This window comes from Pteropus medius, unplaced genomic scaffold (genome assembly GCF_902729225.1).
Source record: "Pteropus medius unplaced genomic scaffold, Ma_sr-lr_union100, whole genome shotgun sequence".
Classification (NCBI taxonomy): domain Eukaryota; kingdom Metazoa; phylum Chordata; class Mammalia; order Chiroptera; family Pteropodidae; genus Pteropus; species Pteropus medius.
The window spans coordinates 38,034,194-38,055,109 of NW_024340849.1; the positions used below are offsets into that span (position 1 = coordinate 38,034,194).

The window sequence follows — 20,916 nt, forward strand, 5'->3', positions numbered from 1 at the left end:
CAGATCATCTGTAATAATTCATTCATTCATTCATTCATTCATTCATTCAAAAATACTCAGCAAGTGCTGGGGGCAGGACTTAGCATTGGGGCTGAAAAGAGAACGAGGCAAGCACGATTTCTGATTTTATGTGGCTCATGTCTAATGTTCAGTCTCATTAAATTTCCTGTAACCCTACACTCCCACTCTACTTCTAAGCTGTAAGAGGCCCACCAAGGAACCCTCACCGAAAGAATGAGGCTTCACCACACTTGAGATTTACACAGTTTTTAAGATACAGTTTGGCGCATTGCTATATAATGCCAAATAAGGGCCCTAAAGTCAAATGCTAACAAAAACATTATATTCTGGGAGGAAATTTGTTTTCTTCACAAACAAAATTAAATTTGAAGTTCACTCTTGACCCCATGGAAGGCTGTGAGAGAACTTCCATAGCATGAGACTCTTCTAGTTCATTTTCCCTAAGGACTAAACTCAGCCTTTTTGGCTTCCTAAATGGTTTAGTTCAAGTAAGGGAACTAAGGGAACTTACTTGAACTAAAGGGAAACAAGTGCCAACATTGCAAATAATTTAGAACTAAGTCTGTGTGTGTCTGCTAGATATTTGCCCCTTATAAGTTTAGCAACTTGATAATAAAATGTAAGGACTGAGATTTCTGTTGGTCAGCATTCAGGGTCCTCAGTACATTAAAATTTAATGCCCTCTTGCATGGATACTTCAAAGCCTTAGCAGAATGCTGAAAGTGGCTTCAGTTAGCAGGCACCTCTTCTGGGCCCATCCATAATAGATACTTTTATTCCCAAGGGCCAGATTAGTGATAGGGTACTTTCCAATGATTAACCCAACTCTTTTTAAACAAATGTTGGAGGCTGAGGAAGCTAAGAGAGTTACACAATAATGCTAAACATCCAAATGAAAATCAAACACTTCAGGCAAAATCTAGATATCTGATTGGGAGGTGAAGGCTCATGGCGTTGACATTTCTACCGCAGTGCTTAGTCATTGGGTCTCAGATGAGGCTCACAGAAATTCTGCCATGTATAGTTCACAGTTCATAATGAAAAGTTTAAACCGCAAAGCATTTAATGAAGCAGTGCCAAAGGCATTTGGCCCTCAAGAGAGCATCACTAATCGCCATTACAGAAGTGAGGGAAATCTAACATTTTATTAAATCACTATAATGGAAAACAAAAGCAAAACTACTAGCATGTACCAAAAAGCAAAGAGTGAAAAAGGCCTGAATGGCTATGGGCTACTTGAGGGAAGTCGAGCTATTTTGTGAAGTTTCTCTATGTCAGTATCGCCCTCTTGTTCCCTAGGGAAAAGGGGTACAGTGGAATCTTTATATAGGACTCCATGGACCAGAGTACTCCGCCTGGGGCAACATTGGGATGATGAGCATATTTTCACATATCTGTTGGCCATCTGTATGTCTTCTTTGGCAAAAAGGTCTGTTTAGAACTTCTTCCCATTTTTTAAATCAGATAGTTTTTTGCTATTGAATTGTATGACTTTTTAAAATATAACCCCTTATCAGATATTATTTACAAATATTTTCTCACATTCAGTAGTTTGAAGAATGGTATTAATTTTAAATTATTTTCCACTCATGCATGTGTTGATTGATTCAATTAACATTTTTGACATGATAGCAAAAATAATAACAGTATTTAATAGGCAGTTGTCGTGTGTCAGGCACAATGCTACATGCTTTAAATTCATCAAATTAATTTAATCATCACAACAATCCAATTAGGAAGATTATATTATTATCTCCATTTTACAGATGAGGAAACCAAAGTTTAAGGAGACTAAGTATTAGGTTAAATCATATGAAATTGCTAATATTTGCCTAATTTTGACCTGTTAAAATGATAAGTTCATATGATTTTGACCTAGAAAACTGGCAATTTCTTACAGTTCAAGCCAAAAACTTTTCCAAGAATAGAAACGCAAACTCTTGTTCCTAACAACTCGTTGATACCACTTATTATGTTCTAGAAACCATGAGAGTTTCTGGGAACACAAATGTGAATACATTTTTTGATGGATGTTAACCATCTGTACATTATACTTTTAAAACATGTTTGGTAATATTTTATAATTCTTTCTGCTTACTCTCCCATGTCCTAGTCTCCATGTAAAATAAAATAAGCTAGTGGGTTCTGTTATAATTATTCCATTCAGAGTAACAATTAAGGATGCTCAAAAATCACATTTGTTTTTTGGTAGGTTGGATTTTGTTTTTTATTTTGTTGCAGTGGGTATCATTGTTGTTTCTATTGATGATGTTGTTATAATTTTCCTTGGTCTTCTCTGAATCACACCAAATCAGGACAAACAGCATGGCCTTAGGCACATCCACCTAGATTTGTGGGGACAAAAATTGTGTACTTGTGGCTTGGAGTAGGTCCTCTCTTCCCTTCCTGGGGTTCTTGACCAAGAAGTTCAAGAATATAACGTTCATAAAGCCAACTGTGAGAAGTGTTGTGAGTGGACTTGCTCACCATATTTGGCACTCTCTATAGCTGCTGAACTGTGTTCTCCGTTCAGAGTCAAGGCCAACAGCAGAGTTTCACCCAAGTCTTGGAGACTTATAGCGCATAATTATCACCTTTCTTGGTTTTACGATATCTCGGTCCTCTCAAAGTGTAATATATAGGGCACAGGTTTCTGTCATTAAAGGAAATTAATATTTCTAAATTATTTTCAGTATCTCATTAAAGCCTCTTGAGGAATACTCTGGAGTATTAAAATTATTCAATTATTTAATGTTATTCAAACATTTAAAACCGAATAGTTGTTTCTATTAAAGAAAACTCAAATGTGTAAAGCTAGTATGCAGTGAGGCCTAAACTTAAGATATTTGTCCCGTTGCTGGAAAGAAGTTGCTACAGGTTAGAGTCTCTGGGAAGCAGACTCTGATGCACAGTTTAGCATGCGAGTCATTTATTAAGGCTTGTTCTTGAGATTCATATTACAGAAAAAAGAAAATGGAAGTAGTATTGGGAATTTATTTAAGAGAATTAAATATTGTCTGGTGGGGGTATAAGTAAGCAAATAGATACATAGAAAGCTTAGTGCATGTAATGTCTGCCTACACAGTATCATTGGAAGCATTCAGAGAAATCTCAAATAACAATTTAACCAGCTTGGATGGAAGTATAAAATTGGCATAACATTTCTGAAAAGCAATTTGTACATATGAATTAGCAGCCTTTGCAATGTTTATGTTTTGGTTCTAGAAATCTCTCCTAGGAAAATAAGGAGAAATGTGAATAAAATTTAGGTGTGATATAATTATTCTAGCATTATTTTTAATAGCAAAACTAAAAACAACTTGGATTTTATAATAGGAAGAGTGCTAAATAAATTGTAGTACGGTATACCCAATTTTAAATGCAGCCATTAATATCAGGAATTTTAAAGAATTTTTTTACTCACATTATCATGTTTAGTAAAAAAAAAAAAAAACCAGAATACACATGATTCTAATTATGTTATTGTATGCTTTTAAAAACATCAAGGGTATATTTAGTAATTGATAACTCTGGGAAGTTGTATTCATTGTCATCTTCTGATTTTTTTCCTTTTTTCTCTTCTTTTTATATTTTGGATTTGTCATCTGAAAAAAAATTAATTTGAATAGGCTAAAAGTTTCACCTTAAGAGTAGACGATCAAGGTAGGGATATTGCCTATGAAAGATAATAATCAACATCTAGGAGTATGGCTTGGATTTAGTGTTGCAGTTCCTTCTTTTAGCACTGTTAGCAATTCCTTCATTCAGAGAGATATAATCTGTAACTCTATGGTCACAAAATACAGAACAGGAAACTTTATTCTCACATTTACTCAGCAAACATTTGCAAACAAATCTGGTAAGACAGCATAGTGGAGAGAGAGGAGTTTTACTCCCAAATTTGCCTGGGTTCAAATATCACTTGCCTACTTTTGTTCCTTGTAGTCATGAACAATTTCTCACCCATTCTGAATCTCAGTTTCATCATCAATAATAGCTTTCACATATGATTGGAATGAGAATAAAATTCAGTGACACATTCAAAATGCCAGCCAGAACATAATGAACATTAATCAATATGGGTTACATTTCTGACCCTTTGTCCCCCACTCCTTGTTTCCATCCTTACCCTGAATCAGAACTTTAAACATAAAGTGGCTTAAGTAACAAGAAGTCCAGGGGCAGGGCAGCCCAAGTTGGTCAACACAGACGTTAGTAATACCATCTGTTTGTTCTAACACCCTCAGGGGGTATATCTTCCCTCATGGTCACAAGGTAGCTGCAGCATTCCAAGCATCAGATACATATAGAACTGTGTCCGAATCAAGAAAGAACTTTCTCCTCCTGGGTATATCTCTAAGAAGCCAAGAAACCTTTCTCAGAAGTCCCCGGCATACCTCCTCTCATGACTCAGAGGTTAGAATTTGTCATAGTCCACATCCAATCCAGGCACTAGCACTAGCTTAGATGAGAAAGCTTTGGACAGAAAATGGGGCTGGGCTCCCTGAAGCACATCACAAGGTAGAATAGGGTAGATGCCAGAGCAAAATTGGTGTTCTGATAGGGAAAAGGAAAGGAGAAATAGATGTTGGGGCAGATTATTCAATGCTGTGTCTGCTACATCCCCACTGCATGAAGCCTCATCTAGTGTAAATTTCAAAAGTAAAAAAAGACAGCTAACCAGGTAGGAGACATCAGGGTGGGAAGTAGGCAGGGAATGTAGATATGCAATTTGTCCAGGGCAGTTGGGCTAAAGGGGCCTGATGATGAAAAGAGAAGAGAGGAGGCTCAGTAAATCAGCCTGACCTACCTCACAGTTCTGTCCACAGCAAGTCCTATTGGAGCATAAACTGGGACAGTGCAAAACCGAAGCCAAACATATTACAGTCTGTGCTGATGTGAACACAAGTTGATAATGAATATGGCATCGTTTGAGATGAACACAGATATTTATTCATTTGAGTTGTGGATATATATGTAGGGAGGAGTGGTGGGCCTTCTGACTCAGTAGATATGAAGAACACAATCCCTCGAAAACCAACAATTAGTAAATTTTGCCCACCTACCATCTCTAGCCACAAACTAGCCCCTGAAGAAAATAAAAGACATGTAAGCCACAAGGTCTAGCTTTGAAGAATTTAAACTCTGCTGGAAGAGTCAAAAGTAACAGAAATGAATTCAAGAGCAATACCAGACCTTCTAGAATGAAGGGCTCATAAAAGTTGTGCAGATTGGAATTAAAGCAGGGGCTCAACAAAGTTGGGAGAGTGATGGCTGAGGGGCAGTGTACAGGAAGGGGACTTGAGCTGGGAGTAGCCCCAGGTAGGTCAGGATTTGGGTTAGGGCAGACAGAAGAGGGGAGAGAAAAGAAAGCCATAGAGATGAGAGGGTGGGTGGTAACAAGGAGAATCCTCTAACAAAGATAGAGACACTGTTGGGGTGGTGAGAAATTATTTGGATGGGGAGGTGGGGCCATAGGGATTTAATTTCATGTACTAGGCCTAGTGAGCCACTGGTAAGTTTGGGAGTGGACCACTTTAAATGGAGTTGCCTGGCTGTGATCATGAGGGTTTTATTTTGTTTGAGGGCTTTTTTAAAATTTATTTTTTATTTTTATTTTTAATGAAGATAAACTTTGCCAGGTGTGCCTTAGCCAGGCACATTCTTTCTTGTGACTTTGACAAGAATCCCACTAGCAGCCACTGCCAAAAACAACTTTGAGCGACAAGGGTGGTAGTAGAAAGGAAACAGGCTTTAGAGCCAGAATTAATTAAAGGTCTAGCCAGTCACTCATTAGCAAATTATCTCTCAGAACCTTAGTTTTTTAACCTATAGAATGGGCATAATCCCTACCTCATAGGATTTTTATAAGGAAAGCACCTGGTACATAGATTGCACTAAAATGTTAATTCTTTACCTTCTTTCTTTTTGTTTATCAAAACTATTAAAACAAAATTTCCAATGTTTGATCATATCTAACAATGTTGTGTGGCAACTTTAGAACTATCTCAGCCATAGACAGTCAAGGCAGGAAAAAAGTTTTGAGTCTTTCTTTGATTTAAAATTTAAAATTTTCTATCAAATTTTGTAATTTTTGATTTTAAAATTATTTTAAACACAAAGTAATACAATTTATCCATAATGGGTAAATATTTTTATTGTCATTATTAACATTTATTTGTAGTTTTATTTTTTAACTTATAAATTAAATATTCGTTACAAATTCAATTGAGGAGAAGGAAGCACAAACGAAGGTCAGGGGGAGAATGAGTGGATTCCCATACTGTGAGGGTGAGAGGTGTTCATTTTAACTTTGAATTTTCTAGAAAGTGGTCCCCAACCTTTTTGGCACCAGGGACTGCTGCTCTTATGAGAATCTAACTCCTGATGACCTGAGGTGGAGCTGAGGTGGAGCTGAGGGCGTGATGCTAGCACCGGGAGCAGCTGCAGATACAGATGAAGCTTCCCCTCGCCCTCTTGCCCACGGCTCACCTCCTGCTGTGCAGTCCCGTTTCTAACAGGCCATGGACTGGTACCAGTCTGCGGACCAGGGGATGGGGACCCCTGTTATAGAAAGGCTACTATTGTCTTTTATCATTTAACACAATATATATTTTTTTCCAATGAAAAAACATGACTCTCCCCCTTTCACTTCCCGGAAACCAGTCCTAAGCAGGTAGCAAGCAGCCTGTGTGAGAGAGTGGGCAGCTCCTGTGGTACCCCAGGCGTACAGCACAGGGACAAGAGAAAGTGACTAGTGTAATCAAAAAAGGACTATGAGTATATGGTATTTCAAAATTTGCCTTAACCTTCAAAAGGGAAAACACCACTTACTATTCATTCAATCAAAGGTTTGTTTCTTGGATCTTTCTCCAGGAGGGAAAAATGAAATAAAATAAAAACAGATCTTCAGAAAAGAAAAGGAAAAGAAAAAAACTAGAAAGAAAAATGAAAATAGCTATTTGAAAAGGTAGTGGGATAATGGATGAATTTTTTCTCATTTTTCATTTACATCATCATCATATTTGTGCTGTAATGAAGGTCAAGAATCATCTGATGCAGATCACGCTCTTCGGAAGATGTGGGGTGGTGGGGCGTAGTGTGTATATGAGGATGTGAGTGTGGGAGTACTGTGTGTGAACCTGTGTGTGTAGAATATGGAGACTGCACTGTGTGCGTGGAGTTGGGAGTGTGTGTCTATGTGTAAGTGGAATGTGGATGTGCATAGAGTGTGTGTATGAGAGTGTGAGTGGGTGAGGAGGTCGGTGTGGATAGTGTTGTGTGTGTGTGAACGTGGAGAGTGTGTACAGAGTTTGAAGTGTGAGAGAGCTAGTGTGCGTGTAAGAGTGTGGGTATGAGGGCGTGAGTGCGGAGTGGTGCGTGTGCGTGTGTGTGTAGCGCGCACAGTGCGTGCGGAAATTGCACTGTGACTGAGGTAGGTACGCGGAGGGCGGGCGTGTGCGTGAGCCCCCACCCGCCCCGCCCCGCCCCTCCCCTCCCCTCCCGTTCCCGGGACTCCTGCGTGCCCTGCCCGTCCGACCCTGTCTGCGGCGGAGGCCGCTCCTCTGCGGAACGCGGCGGGAGAAGGAAGGGAGCCCTGGGGCAGGCGCCGGGAGCTGGAAGCGCGCGGGGCCGGCTGGGGCGGCTGCGGAAATGTGCAGGATGTCCTTCAAGGTGAGCGCCGCGGGCTCCGGGAGGGAGTGCCGGGCGGGGCGGCCGGCCCGCGGCGGCTGGGCCCCGCACCCAGGAACTGCCTGAGCCGCCACCGCGGGGCCCGCAGGGTGGGCTGGGCGCCGCCCCGGGCGCTGGCGGAGGACAGGAGGAAGCGACCTGGCTGCGATGGTTTTGCGGTTTGGTTGTGTGAGCTTTGCTCGAAAGGCTTTCGTTACTTCTGACTGCAGGTGTGGTGAGCCTTGCCGCCCGGCTAAGGAGCGGCGGGGACTGTCGCCGGGGTAACCGGCGGGGGCGGGGAAGAAGTCCTGGGTCAGCGCTTTCCTGCTGCCGCGCGGGGGAGGGACAGGGGCTGCGGCATCGATTCCCGATACTGCGTCCGGGTTTCGGGATGCCAGCCGCGCTGCTGCTGCCTCCTCAGCAGAGTACTTTTTTGGACACTGAACCTGAGTGACCAGCACAGAGTGGGGCGGCAATTGATTACCAGGCTTCAGTGTCCAAAAGAGTCTTGTTTTAAAAGCATTTATTAAAGTCATTCTATTATATCCCCCTCGTTTTGGAATGAAAGTGAAGTTAGCTGATCTGCTTCTATTGGAAGGTTTTAATAAAAACAATCGTTAAAATGTATTGAGCACTTAAAATGCGCCTAACTTTGAACCAAAGACATCAAGGTGCATCTTCTGAACCCTCAGGAAGACCCATGAAATGATAAGTTTCGTGGCTTAAAAAAAAAATGGAGAAGTTAAACAACTCCTCCCACAGTCCTGCAGCCACTAAGTGAATGGTGTTAAGATTGAAACCCTAGTGTCTCTGTCTTCAGAGCCACTGTAATCCCATCTCCTACAGTAGCACGTGTAAGCAGAGGAATGACATGGTGAGATTTGCAGATTAGAAATATCTCTCTGGCTACAGTTTGGAGAAGAGAGTGGAGCTGGGAGAACAGTCAGGAGGATCTTGATGTCATCTTGTTAAATGGTACTGGATTAGGGCACAGGTGGAAAATTAGGGCAAAGATGGAAGTAAATAAATATTAGTAACTTTAAATGTTTTTTAATTTTCAGGATTCAGCAATTTATGTTAGTCACAGAGTTAGGGAAGGTCAGAGAGGTAAAGAGAAAATGTTCAGTCTGCAACATGTAAAGTTTAAGGATTGATGGGAGTCCAAGTAGAGAAGCTGATTAGACAGTTGTACAAACCAGAAGCCCAGGAGGGTAGTCTGGGCAGGAGATAGGGATAAGATTTAGGAATGAGCAGTGTCAAGTAGTAATTGAACCCATGGGATGCAATGTGGTTGCCTAGTGAGACCACGTAAAGGTGGAAAATAAGAGGGCTGAGGACAAAATCTTGAAGATCAAGACTTAAGAATGAGCAGAATAAGAGAAGCCCATTGAGAAAACTGACCACCAGCCAGAAACCTATGAGAACATTCAGAAGCATGTGCTGGCATTTAAGCCAAGAATCTCTAGTCTTTCAATAAACATGAAGAAAGACTCAGGTTTAAATACCACAGAGAAATCAAACAGGCTAAGAATTGAAAAGTGTTCATTGAATTTAGTAACAAAACATCCACTGGTGACCTTGATGAGAGCAGTTTCAGTGAAGTGTTTAATTCAAGAGCCAGATTGCAATAGCTTGAAAAGAGAGCAAGTGGAAACCACAAGTGAATTCTTTCAAAAAATTCTACAAGTAACAGTGGCTGCAGCAGGAATCCAGACTTAGCCAGGGTTTGTTTGCTCTTAAATGGTAGAGACTTAAGCATCTTTAAATAATAGACATCTCAACAATTTAAAACAATTTTTTTAATGGGCAAAGGATATGAATACACATTTGTCCCAATAAGATATATAAAGGGCCAATAAGCCATTGAAAAGATGTTCAACATTATTAGCCATCAAGGAAATGCAAATCAAAACCACAGTGAGATATCACATCACACCCAACGGGATGACAGTAATCGACAAGACAGTCGTTGACAAGCGTTGGCAAGGATGTGGAGAAATTAGAACCCTCATACATTGCTGGTGGGAAGAGTGGAGACAACCCAAATGTCCATCAACTGATAATAAACAAAACATGGTATAGTTTAGTTAGTTAGTTAGGTCTGCCGTAACAAAATACTATAGCTTACACAACAGGAATTTTATATCTCACAGTGCTGGAGGCTAGAAAGTCTAAGATCAAGCTGTTGGCAGATTCAGTATGTGGTGAGAGCCCTCTTCCTGGCTTGCAAACAGCCACCTTCTTACTATATCATAAGGGGGAGAGAGGAAGCTCTGGTGTCCAGAATAGGCAAATCCATAGAGAAAGAAAGTAGATTAGTGGTTGCCAGGGGCTAGAGAATGGGGGGGGGGGGGAGGGGGAACAAGGAGTGATTGTTAATAGGTACAAGGTTTCCTTTTGAGATGACAGAATGTTCTGGAATAGTATGGTGACGGTTGTAAAATCCTGAAAATACACTAAAAACCACTGAATTCTTTAAAAGGATGGATTTTGTAGTATACAAATTACATCAATAAAAAAAGCATTTTAAAATGACAATAGGGAGTGCTAAAAAGGCTTGGGAGTAGAGGGGATGATTGAGCTGAGGGATGAATAAACTGAGGGATGAAATACTCAGGAGGTAGGCGGAGCAGAGTGAGCAGGGCTTATTAATTGTAGAGATTAACCAGACAGGTGGAAAAAAACCTCTTCCATTGGAGTAAGAGGAAAGGTGAGGTTGAGTGTGGATATTGATGTTTTGTAAAGCAAAGTCAAGGACGAAGTCAGAATTTGGCAGAAAGAGAAGTACCAAAATTTTCACTCAAGAACAAAAAATGATTAGGAGGTGACAACTACCAGGTGAGGTGAGACAGAGGATGAGAAGATGGGATGGCCTGAGTCTTGAAAAAGCAAAGATTTGTACACCTAACTAGAAGGGCATTGTCCGGAAGCCAGATGAGGAGTGCCCAACCCCGTTTCCCACCCTAGGGCTGGTGTGGGAGGAGGCCCAGTCTCTACCAGGGAGGGGTGCTGAGGAGCTTATGGCAAGGAGACAGAGGAAACACTCTGTGCTAGGTTAAGGATGAAGAGGAGTTGATTTTCCATGCAGTTCCAAAAGGCACAGGAGCAAGGCTGGAGCGGGAGGGGAGCAGAGTCTCAGGTCAGTGGACTAAGCCTGCAAGAGCCTGAGCTAACATATCAAACATATTAAAATGTGCCACAGCCCACAGTAATAACAGAGACTTTTTATTGTACATTTCTGGAAGGATTTTTATAATATTGCTTTTAAAATTATTTAGCCATGAATAACATTTAATTTACCTTTGTCCATGATTTTCCTGTCATTGCTCTCTGTAGTTACTAATTCTCATGTAGTGAGAAAATCAGACCTACAAGTTACTTTCATGGGTCATCAATATTTTATGAATACCAATTTTAGCAATTAAAAAAGTTGACAAGATGGTACATTTTGTAGCTATTTAATTAAATATTCATTAACTTTGATTGCAGAACCGTAGATTAACTGTTTCATTTTCATAGGCTCCTGAAAGGCTTGTAGGCCCTGGGTCTCCAACAGCATTGCTGGCTGAGTCTGTGAGAGAATAAACAGAGCGTTATAAATCACAATTTAGCCTCTGCTTGATGACTCACAGTCTCCACATGTAGGGCCATTTGCTTCTGAGTCACATGGACCCTTCTGCATCTATTTTTTAGTCCTTCCTCCATTATGCTGTCAGCAGTCACTTTGTGCTATCGGTTTGCCTCTGATAAACTTCCTCTTTCACAATTGGCAACTCGTAATTTGTTCTGGTTAGGAAAACAGACATGTTCATGAGAATTATTTTTAAAACAAAAGCAAACTCAGAGTGCAGTTCTGAGCCTTTTTGTGAAATAAAGTTCATGGATTTCAGTACATTGACTTTTGACTTTATAATAGCTCTTTTACTTACTCAGCACTTATTCTTCAAGGCTGAGGTTGTCAAAAGTCTAATACAGTTAGGACGGTTAGATTCTAATACAGTGAGAAAACTTACTGTAATAGAGGAAACATCATTAGATAAAGAACACTCCCGAGTCTTTCCTGAGCCTATGTTACCTAAGCAGATAAAGCATCTCAATGCTATGTTTCATCTTAGTGATAGAAACTTCTCGTGCCTTGGCCAGAAACACAGGAACTTGTATGTTTTATCCTTATTCTGAAAGTACGTAAATTATCTCATAATCAACTCCAATTCACCGATCAGCTGGAATCGTTTGGATGAGCCACAATAAAATAAATCAACAAAGCCATATATGTTTTTTAAACAGGTTTATTGAGATACAGATCACATATAATTCACCCATTTAAAGTGTTCATTGCAGTTTTTGTATATTCGCAGAGTTGTGCCACCATGAGCATAATCGATTTTAGAGTATTTTAATCACCCCCAAAAGAAACCACATAACCATTAGTAGTCACTCTTTATTCTCCCAAACTTCTCACCTTCGGATAACTGCTAATCTACTTTCTATTGCTATCAATTTGCCTATTCTGGATATATATATGTTAAACAGACTTTAAACATGGTCTTGAGTTTGGAAATGCTGGTGCTATATGATTCCCACCTCTAAGGCAGAAGGCCTGGGGCACATCACTTACTTTTTCTCTTTAGATTCTTATCACTTACAGAAGTGTAACATAGCTGACAATACAGGCTTAGCCTTCTTTAATGTTTACTAAGCATTCTGAAATTTTCAAATACTTAGCAGAAAGTGGACAGTAGATTAGAATAGCCAGTAATACATCAAAAGTATCCTTCTGCACATGGCTTCTCTATCCCTCATTATACCCTTATTAAATGTGGCCTCTGACATGAAAGAAATACATTATTGAACAAAGCTAATATTCTCTTGATTGAATTAATAGTATACAACTGAATTCCACATTATTCTAAACCCTTTTTTAAAGAATAGTTTAAATCTCTACCCCCTCTTAGCTTTTAATTAGAATTCCAATTCTGTACAAATAACAATTTCCCTTCTATGTTTTCTCACCCCTTCCTTTCTGTACTTAATTTATGGTAGTGTGCTAATTAATAATGTATGGGCCAAAATTCTGGCAGTAAATGAAGAAAAAATGAGAAGAAAATATGGCATATCTGGAAGTACATGCTCAATTTTTCTCACAAGGTATAAGATATAAGACCTCGGACTCTGGACTCAAACAGACTTGGGTTTGAATCCTGGCTTTGTTACTTCCTAACTGTATGACCTTGAGTAATTCACTGCTGTGACTCTGTTGCCTCATCTTAAAAATGAGAGGAATAATAACACTTACCTCACGGGGTTGTTTCTGGATTTAAATACATCAGAGCAGTGGAACTGCTTAGCACACTGCCTGATACAGAGCAAGATGTCAACATTGGTTGTCATTGCTGTTCCTCATAATATTGCAACCAACAACCCTAAGGGAGGCTCACTGGCCTCTTTGTAGAGATGAGAAAAACCAAGAAAGAGGTAGTAATAGCATGCTTGGTAAAGTACTTTATGATATGTGTGACACACATTGTCTCCTTTAAAGGCTGGAGGGCTTGCTGCTGGTCCGCTCCACTGCGTTTGTGATTTGTGTATATTGTACCCGAGGACGTTTGGAAGTTACTCAGACAATATGGTGTGCGCAAGCCCCAAAGAGAAGGAAGTCCGGGGGACTTGCCATCTTGGCAGAAGAGGAGCTCGGAATGAGAATAGGAAGGAGGTCACTGGGGTCCATACTGCCTATTGCTCTCTGTCTACAGGAGGACAATTCCACAGGAGGCAGAACAGTGTGATGGCTAAAAGGACAACTTCGAGGGCCAGACCACCTGGGGCTGAAGATTGCCTTGTCATTTCTCACTTACTTCATCTGTGTGGTTAGATAGTAACAGGATCCACTTCACTGTGATGAGGATTAAATGAGCTAGTATATGCAGACAGTATACCGAGTGGTACAGAATAAGTATTTAGTATTAGCTCAAGATTCCTGCTCTCCCATAATGTGTCAGCCACAGTGCAATAGGAGAGTTGCCCATTTCTTTGCTAGACCTTTCCACCTGGATGCCCCATAGACACTTGAAACTCAGCATGTTCAAAGCTGAAATTATTTTTCCCCAAAACTCATCCTTCCTATGGTATTTCCAACTTTCATGAGTGGTGTCACATCAACCAGGCACTCAAACCAGAAACCTGGGACTCAATCCAGACTGCTTCTCCCTCCTCTCCTGCACAAACATTTGCAGATCAAGACTATTCAGTTTAGTGTCTTAAAATGTCCCCAGTCTGTCTCATCCTGCCATCCCCATTCTCGTTGCCTCAGCTCAGGCCCTCATCATCTCTTGTCCCATCTCTGCAGCTGCCTCCTAACCCTCACAGTCTGGCTCCAGTCCTCAGTCCATTCTCCCTGAAGCTGCCACAGGACCTTCCTGCAATGCAGAACTGATAGTCTCCCCGCATCTTAAAACCTTTCCTCGACTCCCCCATGCCCACCAAGATAAAGTGCAAACTCCATTAGCTTGGCACAGCAGACCCTCCAGGATCTGGCCCTGACGACCTGCCCCACAGCATCTGCTGCCCTCTCTCCTCTCACACCTTTCACGCCAGCCCTTCCCAGGTAGAGATGCTTCTCAGATGCTGTGGAGAGTCTCAGTGTCTTTGTATCACCACCCCGTCAGCCTGGGATGCACATCACCAATGCCCCTGCTCATCTTTCAGAACTCTTCCCAAGAATTCCCTCTCTTCAAAGACAGCCCTGGCCACTTTCCTCAGGTAGAATTGACCGTTCTCTGCTCTGACCACAAGTGTCTGCATTCCTACTCTCCGATAATAACTCTGATGCCTCTTGACATGAGTTATTTTCCTACCGGGCCATAAAGCCACTATGAGCAGAGATCAATGTGATTCACACCTCTAGTTGTAGCCCCTGGCCACTACCACTGTCCCTAGCACATGCTGGTGACCAAGTAAACAACTTCACCTGGGCAGGTATTTTAACAAGCTGTGAGGGCTGTGCATTTATAGCTAGATTTTTTTTGTGTTTTCTATTAAAGTACATTTACTTGTATTATCTCATTTAATCCTCCAACAACATATGATTGAGTTACTACTATTATTATTGATGCTGTTTTACCGGGGTAGAGAGAAGTTAAATAACCTGCCCAAGGTCACAGAGCTGGGAAGAAGCAGGGTCAGGACTTCAACTCAGCTTTCTTACCCCAAGTCGATTACTCTATCATGCCTCTATCTCCCAACAAACCAAACAAACCCTTGTGAGAAAAATGAAATGTTTATAGCTTTTTACAAATCTGGAACCTTCTAGGAAACTAGGATGTCTAGCTGGAGTAGGAGAGAAATCCCTGAATCCATCCTATCGGCAGGAGAGGCTTCTGACCTGAGCAATAGAAGATTGTAGTTGGCTAATGGTTTTTGAAAGGTATTTGGGATTAAAGGGAAACAATGAAATCACTGAAAATGGTTTACAATTTATTACTCTCAAGTTTTCATGTTTCAAGAAAAGCCAGCAGAGCTGTTCCATAGTGCATATTCAATTCTCTTCCTAACTTACATCCTCCCAAACTTCATTTTGGCCTCCTCGTGCAATCTTTTTATTAATAGGGCATTGTTCCGTGACTCATTATACAAGTCGAACCTGCCTTGCTCTTGCTTCACCCAGTTAATAACATCAATAACGTTAGACCCAGCCTGGTGCAAAAGCCGCAAACACTGAATGTGAACACTACCATGCCAGTTTGGCTCAAAAACTCCTGGGACAGTAAAATTTACACCTTCAGGGGAAGCAAATTGTTCACCTGGAATCTGAGGTGATTTTTTCCCTCCTAACGGAGCCAAGAAGCTATTCAAAGTATGTTTGTAATCTTCTTATCACTCCCTGCTTTGCATGCATTCAAGAATGCACAAGAACACGAAGCCGTATTGTGCCGAAGTGCTTCTGGAATGAAATCCTCATACCAACAAACGCTGCCATCACTCTGCTTTCTCTGTGCTTCCATTTAGATGGCTCCATGGAGTAGCTGAAATTGTTGGTATTTTCTCTTTAGTTTAGCATAGGTAAGTTAGGTATTATATTTGATACTTTGTCGATACACTTAAAAGACATTGCATAAAAGGCCTTTTGGATCAGGTGGGTGTTGTAAGCCTACCCCAAAAAAGTGTTTTTGTTAAACAATTTGAATACTGGAAAATTTCCTGAGACCAGCAGAATTCTTTATTAGTACCAATACTCTGAGTTTAATTTTGCCTATTGATGCTAACTTCGTAAAGAAAAATGGAGAGAAGGAAATTAGCATTTGTCAGCATTTATGATGTGTTGGGCACCGCAGTTAACCTACATGGTTTAATCCTTATCGTAAACTTCAAGACAAGTAATGTGATCTCTGTCTGAAATTGAGACCTACCACGGCCCAGTGCATTGTGCAGCACTGGGATTCAAACCCAAAGCTGTCTGGTTCCAGGCCTGCCCTCCGCACTCTGCTCCCACCATGACTGTTCTCTACAAATCCAAATCGGTCTATTTTGGAAAAGTCGTGCCGCAGCCAACTCTGCCTCTCTCATTTTGGAAAATGGTTTTCCAGCTCTATTCCCCCTGTGGGTCTGGTGCCAACGCTAACTTTACAGCTCTAACCCCATGTGAAGGATCCATACGAGGACACATAAGAGCATTTGCTGCCCAGAGTTCCCGGTTCTTAACTGAAACCTCTGGCAAGACCCAGCTGAAACAAAGAAAATTAGGAGGAGAGAAAGTGAGGCCTTTACCCGGACAGCTGGAATCGGGTAGAAGGTGTTGAGGACATAGAAAAGGTGCGGGTAAACTCTTTTGGGAGGTCAGAATTGGAAGTGGGTTTTCTCTGCTTAGAGGTGAAGAGAGATTTGGGAATGTTTCAGGGAGGAAATAGCCTTTAAACAGAGACTTGGCCTTGAAGGATGGGGAAAACCTCATTTCAAGCAAAAAGGAAACTGTGAACAAAGACACAGAGGCAGGAAAGTGAGTGCATTGGTGGGAAATGGGGTATTAATAGTGCTGTATTATCAACAACTTTGCTCTTCATAACAGCACTGGGGCTCAGGTATCTGCTCTAAAACAATGCATTCCATGACCAAGTATATTGTAGTCTTTTCTTGCCGGAGGAGCAATCTTGCAAATGATATGCTGCATCTGGAAGTTCTGCTTTTTGAGTGGTATATATTTGTGTAGAAGCGGTCACGTTAACTGATGTGGACTTTAAGATCCTGTTTCATTTTGCTTCTGCAGAAGGAAACTCCACTTGCCAATGCCGCATTCTGGGCAGCGAGGAGAGGAAACCTGGCTCTGCTCAGGCTGTTGCTGAACAGCGGCCGGGTGGACGTGGACTGCAGAGACAGTGTATGGACGAACTCATTCGGTATACGCATGCCAAGAGCACGCCGTGTCCCCCTTGTCGGCATGAGAGCACCACCTAAATACACTTCCCTTCACAGTGCTCACCTACTTTTTTGTATTTGCTTGCTATATCCTTTTCAAAAAGTCCAAGGCACCGTGGTGAACTTAAAAATATATCGGGGAAATATTTACACGCATAAAACAGAAGGAGGCCACAATAGGGAATGGGAGGCCACACTTCACTGGGAATCAGAATTGGCAGATTCCAAAAAAGAAAGGGTTAGAGAATTCAAACCAGCAGCTTTTGTGGAAAGGTAGAGATAATTTAGAGCAGAAGTGGGCTGCTGTGGAGGTGGGAGTTAGGTTTTTTCTGCAAGGGTGAGTGAACTGAGAAATAGAAGCCTCCACCTAGTCCCTCGTCCTTTCATTACTTTTGCAAACATCAATACATTTGTTGTCAATTAAGGGGAACTAAAAATGGACATTATTGCCCACTGGCAGTCATCACTTAGGGAGCCCTTCTCTCCCCGGCCAGAGGCACTGATTCCTCTGGACTCAGCAGGATTTCTCCACATCTCCTGGGACAAGGAGGACCTAAGATGAGAAGAGAGAGAGCAGAAATGTTTTGATCTTAGGATCTAAATAAAATGTTTTTCAAAGGAGCCTTATTGTTTTCCTAAGGAGCCTTATTGTTTTCCTGAAAACAGGATGTGCCATTTCCAGCTTTTATTGCACAAATTTGGTAATTGAGATCAGCCACCAGCTTGCGGGAGACAGGGTTTGCTTCAGTTCGCCCGCCCACTGTGGGCATCGGTGGCGGATATCCTGGGTTTGCTCCTTCAGAGCCACTTGCACCCTTCTCCAGTGTCCTCTGTGGCCTGGCCTAGTGGACTCGCTTTCTTCTGGCTTCCAGTTAGGTTTGGCCAATGGGGACATTGGCAGGGGTCAGAGGGTGGAAAGATAGGGACCTTGGGGAGCCCATCGCTCCCCTCCCCAGTTCTGTCTGACAGCAGGACTCTCATTCTGTGTCCTGGGAGCCACTACCTTCCCTTGGTGCCTTTAGGCCTGGGCTGGCATTGGAACTCACTGTTACTAGCTCCCAGTCCTACACTGTTCTTTGTAATGTCCCTACACCCAGAGCAGAGTTTTATAAATAGTCCCTTTATTAAACTTTCTTTCAATCACCCTAATTTGAATGTACCATCTGTTCCTCGCCAGGACCCAGACTGGGCATCTGCATACTGGCCATGCAGTCTTCTTTGGGTGTCACTGGGCAGCAGTGCCACACTGGGCAGGACTGGAGTAGGAATGCTGGTTTTCATTGTGGCCTCACCCATCAACCATGTTAATGACCACTTTTTCCCTTATTCTTGAAGCTGCACCTTCTCAGACACCCCTATGACCTGCCTTCCAGCTTCCCAGGGCCACCACGCATTGCCACACATGTGCTGCCCCCTGGAAAACCTCACGTTCTCAGCCTCTTCAGTGCCCTTTCCCCATCAGAAGTTACCTCCTACCACCACCTCCTTTTTCCTCAGGACTCAAACTCTTTCTTTGTCTGCTGACTGACCAGGAGCTGTTTTGATCAAAAAAAATTGCTTCTATGAATAGATACTAATACGTTTATAGGTTCTGCCTCCTATTTAAAACAAAAAGCCATTTTATCAGAAGCTGTCTGGAGAGATGATTCCTTAAGCCAATGGAGCAAGTCTAAATGATGATAATTCCAGGTGCTTGTTCATTGTAAAAGGACTTCTAAGATTGGTGGTGACTGAGGGGCGGGTTGATGTTCGGGTCTGGCACAGGCCTTTGTTCCTGTGGACATTTCGTTGGGTGGGTTTCGGCCTCCCTGCATGTTGCCTGCACATGGAGTCTAGATTCCAGGATGGTTTCTTCTTGTGGTGAATGATCTCTGGGCTAGTAGCGCCAGTGGGGCCAAGCCTCAGAATTACCTGGGATGCCTGTGAGAGCTGATAGAATTTGGGGACAGGCCCCAGTGCTTTGCTGGGCACTGCTCCGAACCTCAGACCATGTTCAAACTTTTCCAATGAATAGCAGTGTAAAGAAAAAGTGCATTATCTCTAGGCCACCCACTTTATAGCAGCACTTTGATTTGCTAACATTCATCCTCACTTCCTAGATTAATGTTATCTTCACATGATGCTTACATTTTTTTTGCTTGGCACATCTCTCTGACACACTTTAATCCACAAAGATGTGCAATGGCAAGGTTCTTCTAGCCTTTTTAGACATATGAATGTCTGTATTTTACCATCTTGAGCAAGATGGTACTACATTTATATCCATTATATCCTGTTCGAAATCAGCTCATTTTAAAAGAGACATTTTAACATCAGGCAGTGAAACAAAGTAACCTTAATCTTTAGAGAATTAAAATCAGTCAAGCTAATAAGTTTTGAATATAAAGGAAATATTTTCATGTAGCTTAATGCATCAATAGATACCACTTCTTTATTCTCTTTCTCCTTTATCTCAACCTCCGATTTCTTCTTAATTGACCCTGATGTAGAATTAAAATATAATCTATAAAAAAGTATTTTTTGTTATTTGTTTCATTCATGTCTCCTCACTTTAATACAGATGAGCCTACCGTTTTTTGTTTTAGTTTTTAAATATCCAAATTAAGTTCTCTGTGCATCCTCTGGCTCACGATTAATTTTTATTCTAAGGCCAATGTGACCTATGATAAAAAAAAAAAAAAAATTCTCACTTCTCATAGCTTGTATGTTTTAACTGGTTTTAAAGCAAGGTTTGTTCTATCCTCAATCTAAATAAAAATTTCTCATATTCAAGAGGAAGTTAGTAATACAAAGCTTGCCACTCTAACCTTGGAAAATATGAAAGAAGGGTTTCAACTGCATAATGGATGATATAGCCTACATGAAGGCCTTACATTGAAATACAAAACACAGTCACATGGGATAGAGAAAGTACCACAGAGCACTTCCATGAAGCCATTAGCCTTTCTTGACTCTACCTATACTTTTTATTTATAGCAAACAAGACTTCCAAAACCAGCATTAACATTCACAGAAGTCAACAAAAGCCAGATGATAACCTAGCATTTACTGAACTGTTATTTTCTAACAGTTGCTGAATTAAAAATCTAACATTATGCTAAGCACATTACCTGAATTATTTCATTTACCTATTTAATCAGGCAGATACTATTATTATTCTCCATTTTACAGATGAGGAGAATGAGCCTTTGGAAGGTTAGATAACCTGCCCAAGGTCATACTGTCAGAGCCCACTGAACTATACTGCCTTTCTACAAAAGCTCACAGATGTAAATAACACGAAACTTCTAAGAGTTACTTATCCCTGTATCCTAGAGAGCCTTATGTTCAGAACTGTCTGTCTCGTCATCTCCTCCTGGAAGGCAGTTTGCTAAGTATGCAGAGGTGGTAGTTCAGATTACAATTTCAAGCCCTCGTAAACAACTATAAATTAAACTACAACAGTCGACTTGAATTAAGAGGTCCACGCCAGATGGTACACCTCAAGTCCTTAAACCTAAAAGCTGGAAGAAGCCTTGGTGATCACCCCATCTAACTCCTCATTTTAAAGATGAGGTAAATGAGCCCCAGGAATTGTAAGCAACTTGCCCCAGGTTACACTGTTTGATGGGATCCCAGGACTTCTGACTCTTACTTCTGTAGTCTCTTACTTCATCGTGGTGCCTTTTATCTCTACTTGAATGAGTCTTAAAGACTTTTAAACTCTGAAAACCAACCGGTACCATTTAACCCATTTTTTGCATTAGTAGCAGTGTTTTGGCTCAGGAATCATTTAATATGAATCATAAAATGAGGCCACTACATCACTGCTGCCTT

General features: G+C 41.4%; 1 protein-coding gene across 4 annotated transcripts in view; it reads left to right on the plus strand.

Moving 5' to 3' along the window:
• Nucleotides 1-7,529: 7,529 nt before the first annotated feature.
• ANKRD29 (ankyrin repeat domain 29) overlaps nucleotides 7,530-20,916 on the plus strand; it is a 44,000-nt gene continuing 30,613 nt past the window's right edge. Inside the window, exons 1-3 of one of the 4 annotated variants that reach the window (XM_039844476.1) lie at nucleotides 7,539-7,695; nucleotides 15,697-15,750; nucleotides 16,952-17,062. Coding sequence is in view for 2 of the 4 variants with exons in the window: in XM_039844461.1 (XP_039700395.1) it covers nucleotides 7,675-7,695; nucleotides 16,952-17,062 (132 nt within the window). In the remaining 2 variants the exon portion in view is untranslated. Of the gene's footprint in view, nucleotides 7,696-7,795; nucleotides 7,923-15,696; nucleotides 15,751-16,951; nucleotides 17,063-20,916 lie in introns of those variants that run through there. The other 3 variants (XM_039844461.1, XM_039844485.1, XM_039844469.1) reach the window with 3 other exon arrangements.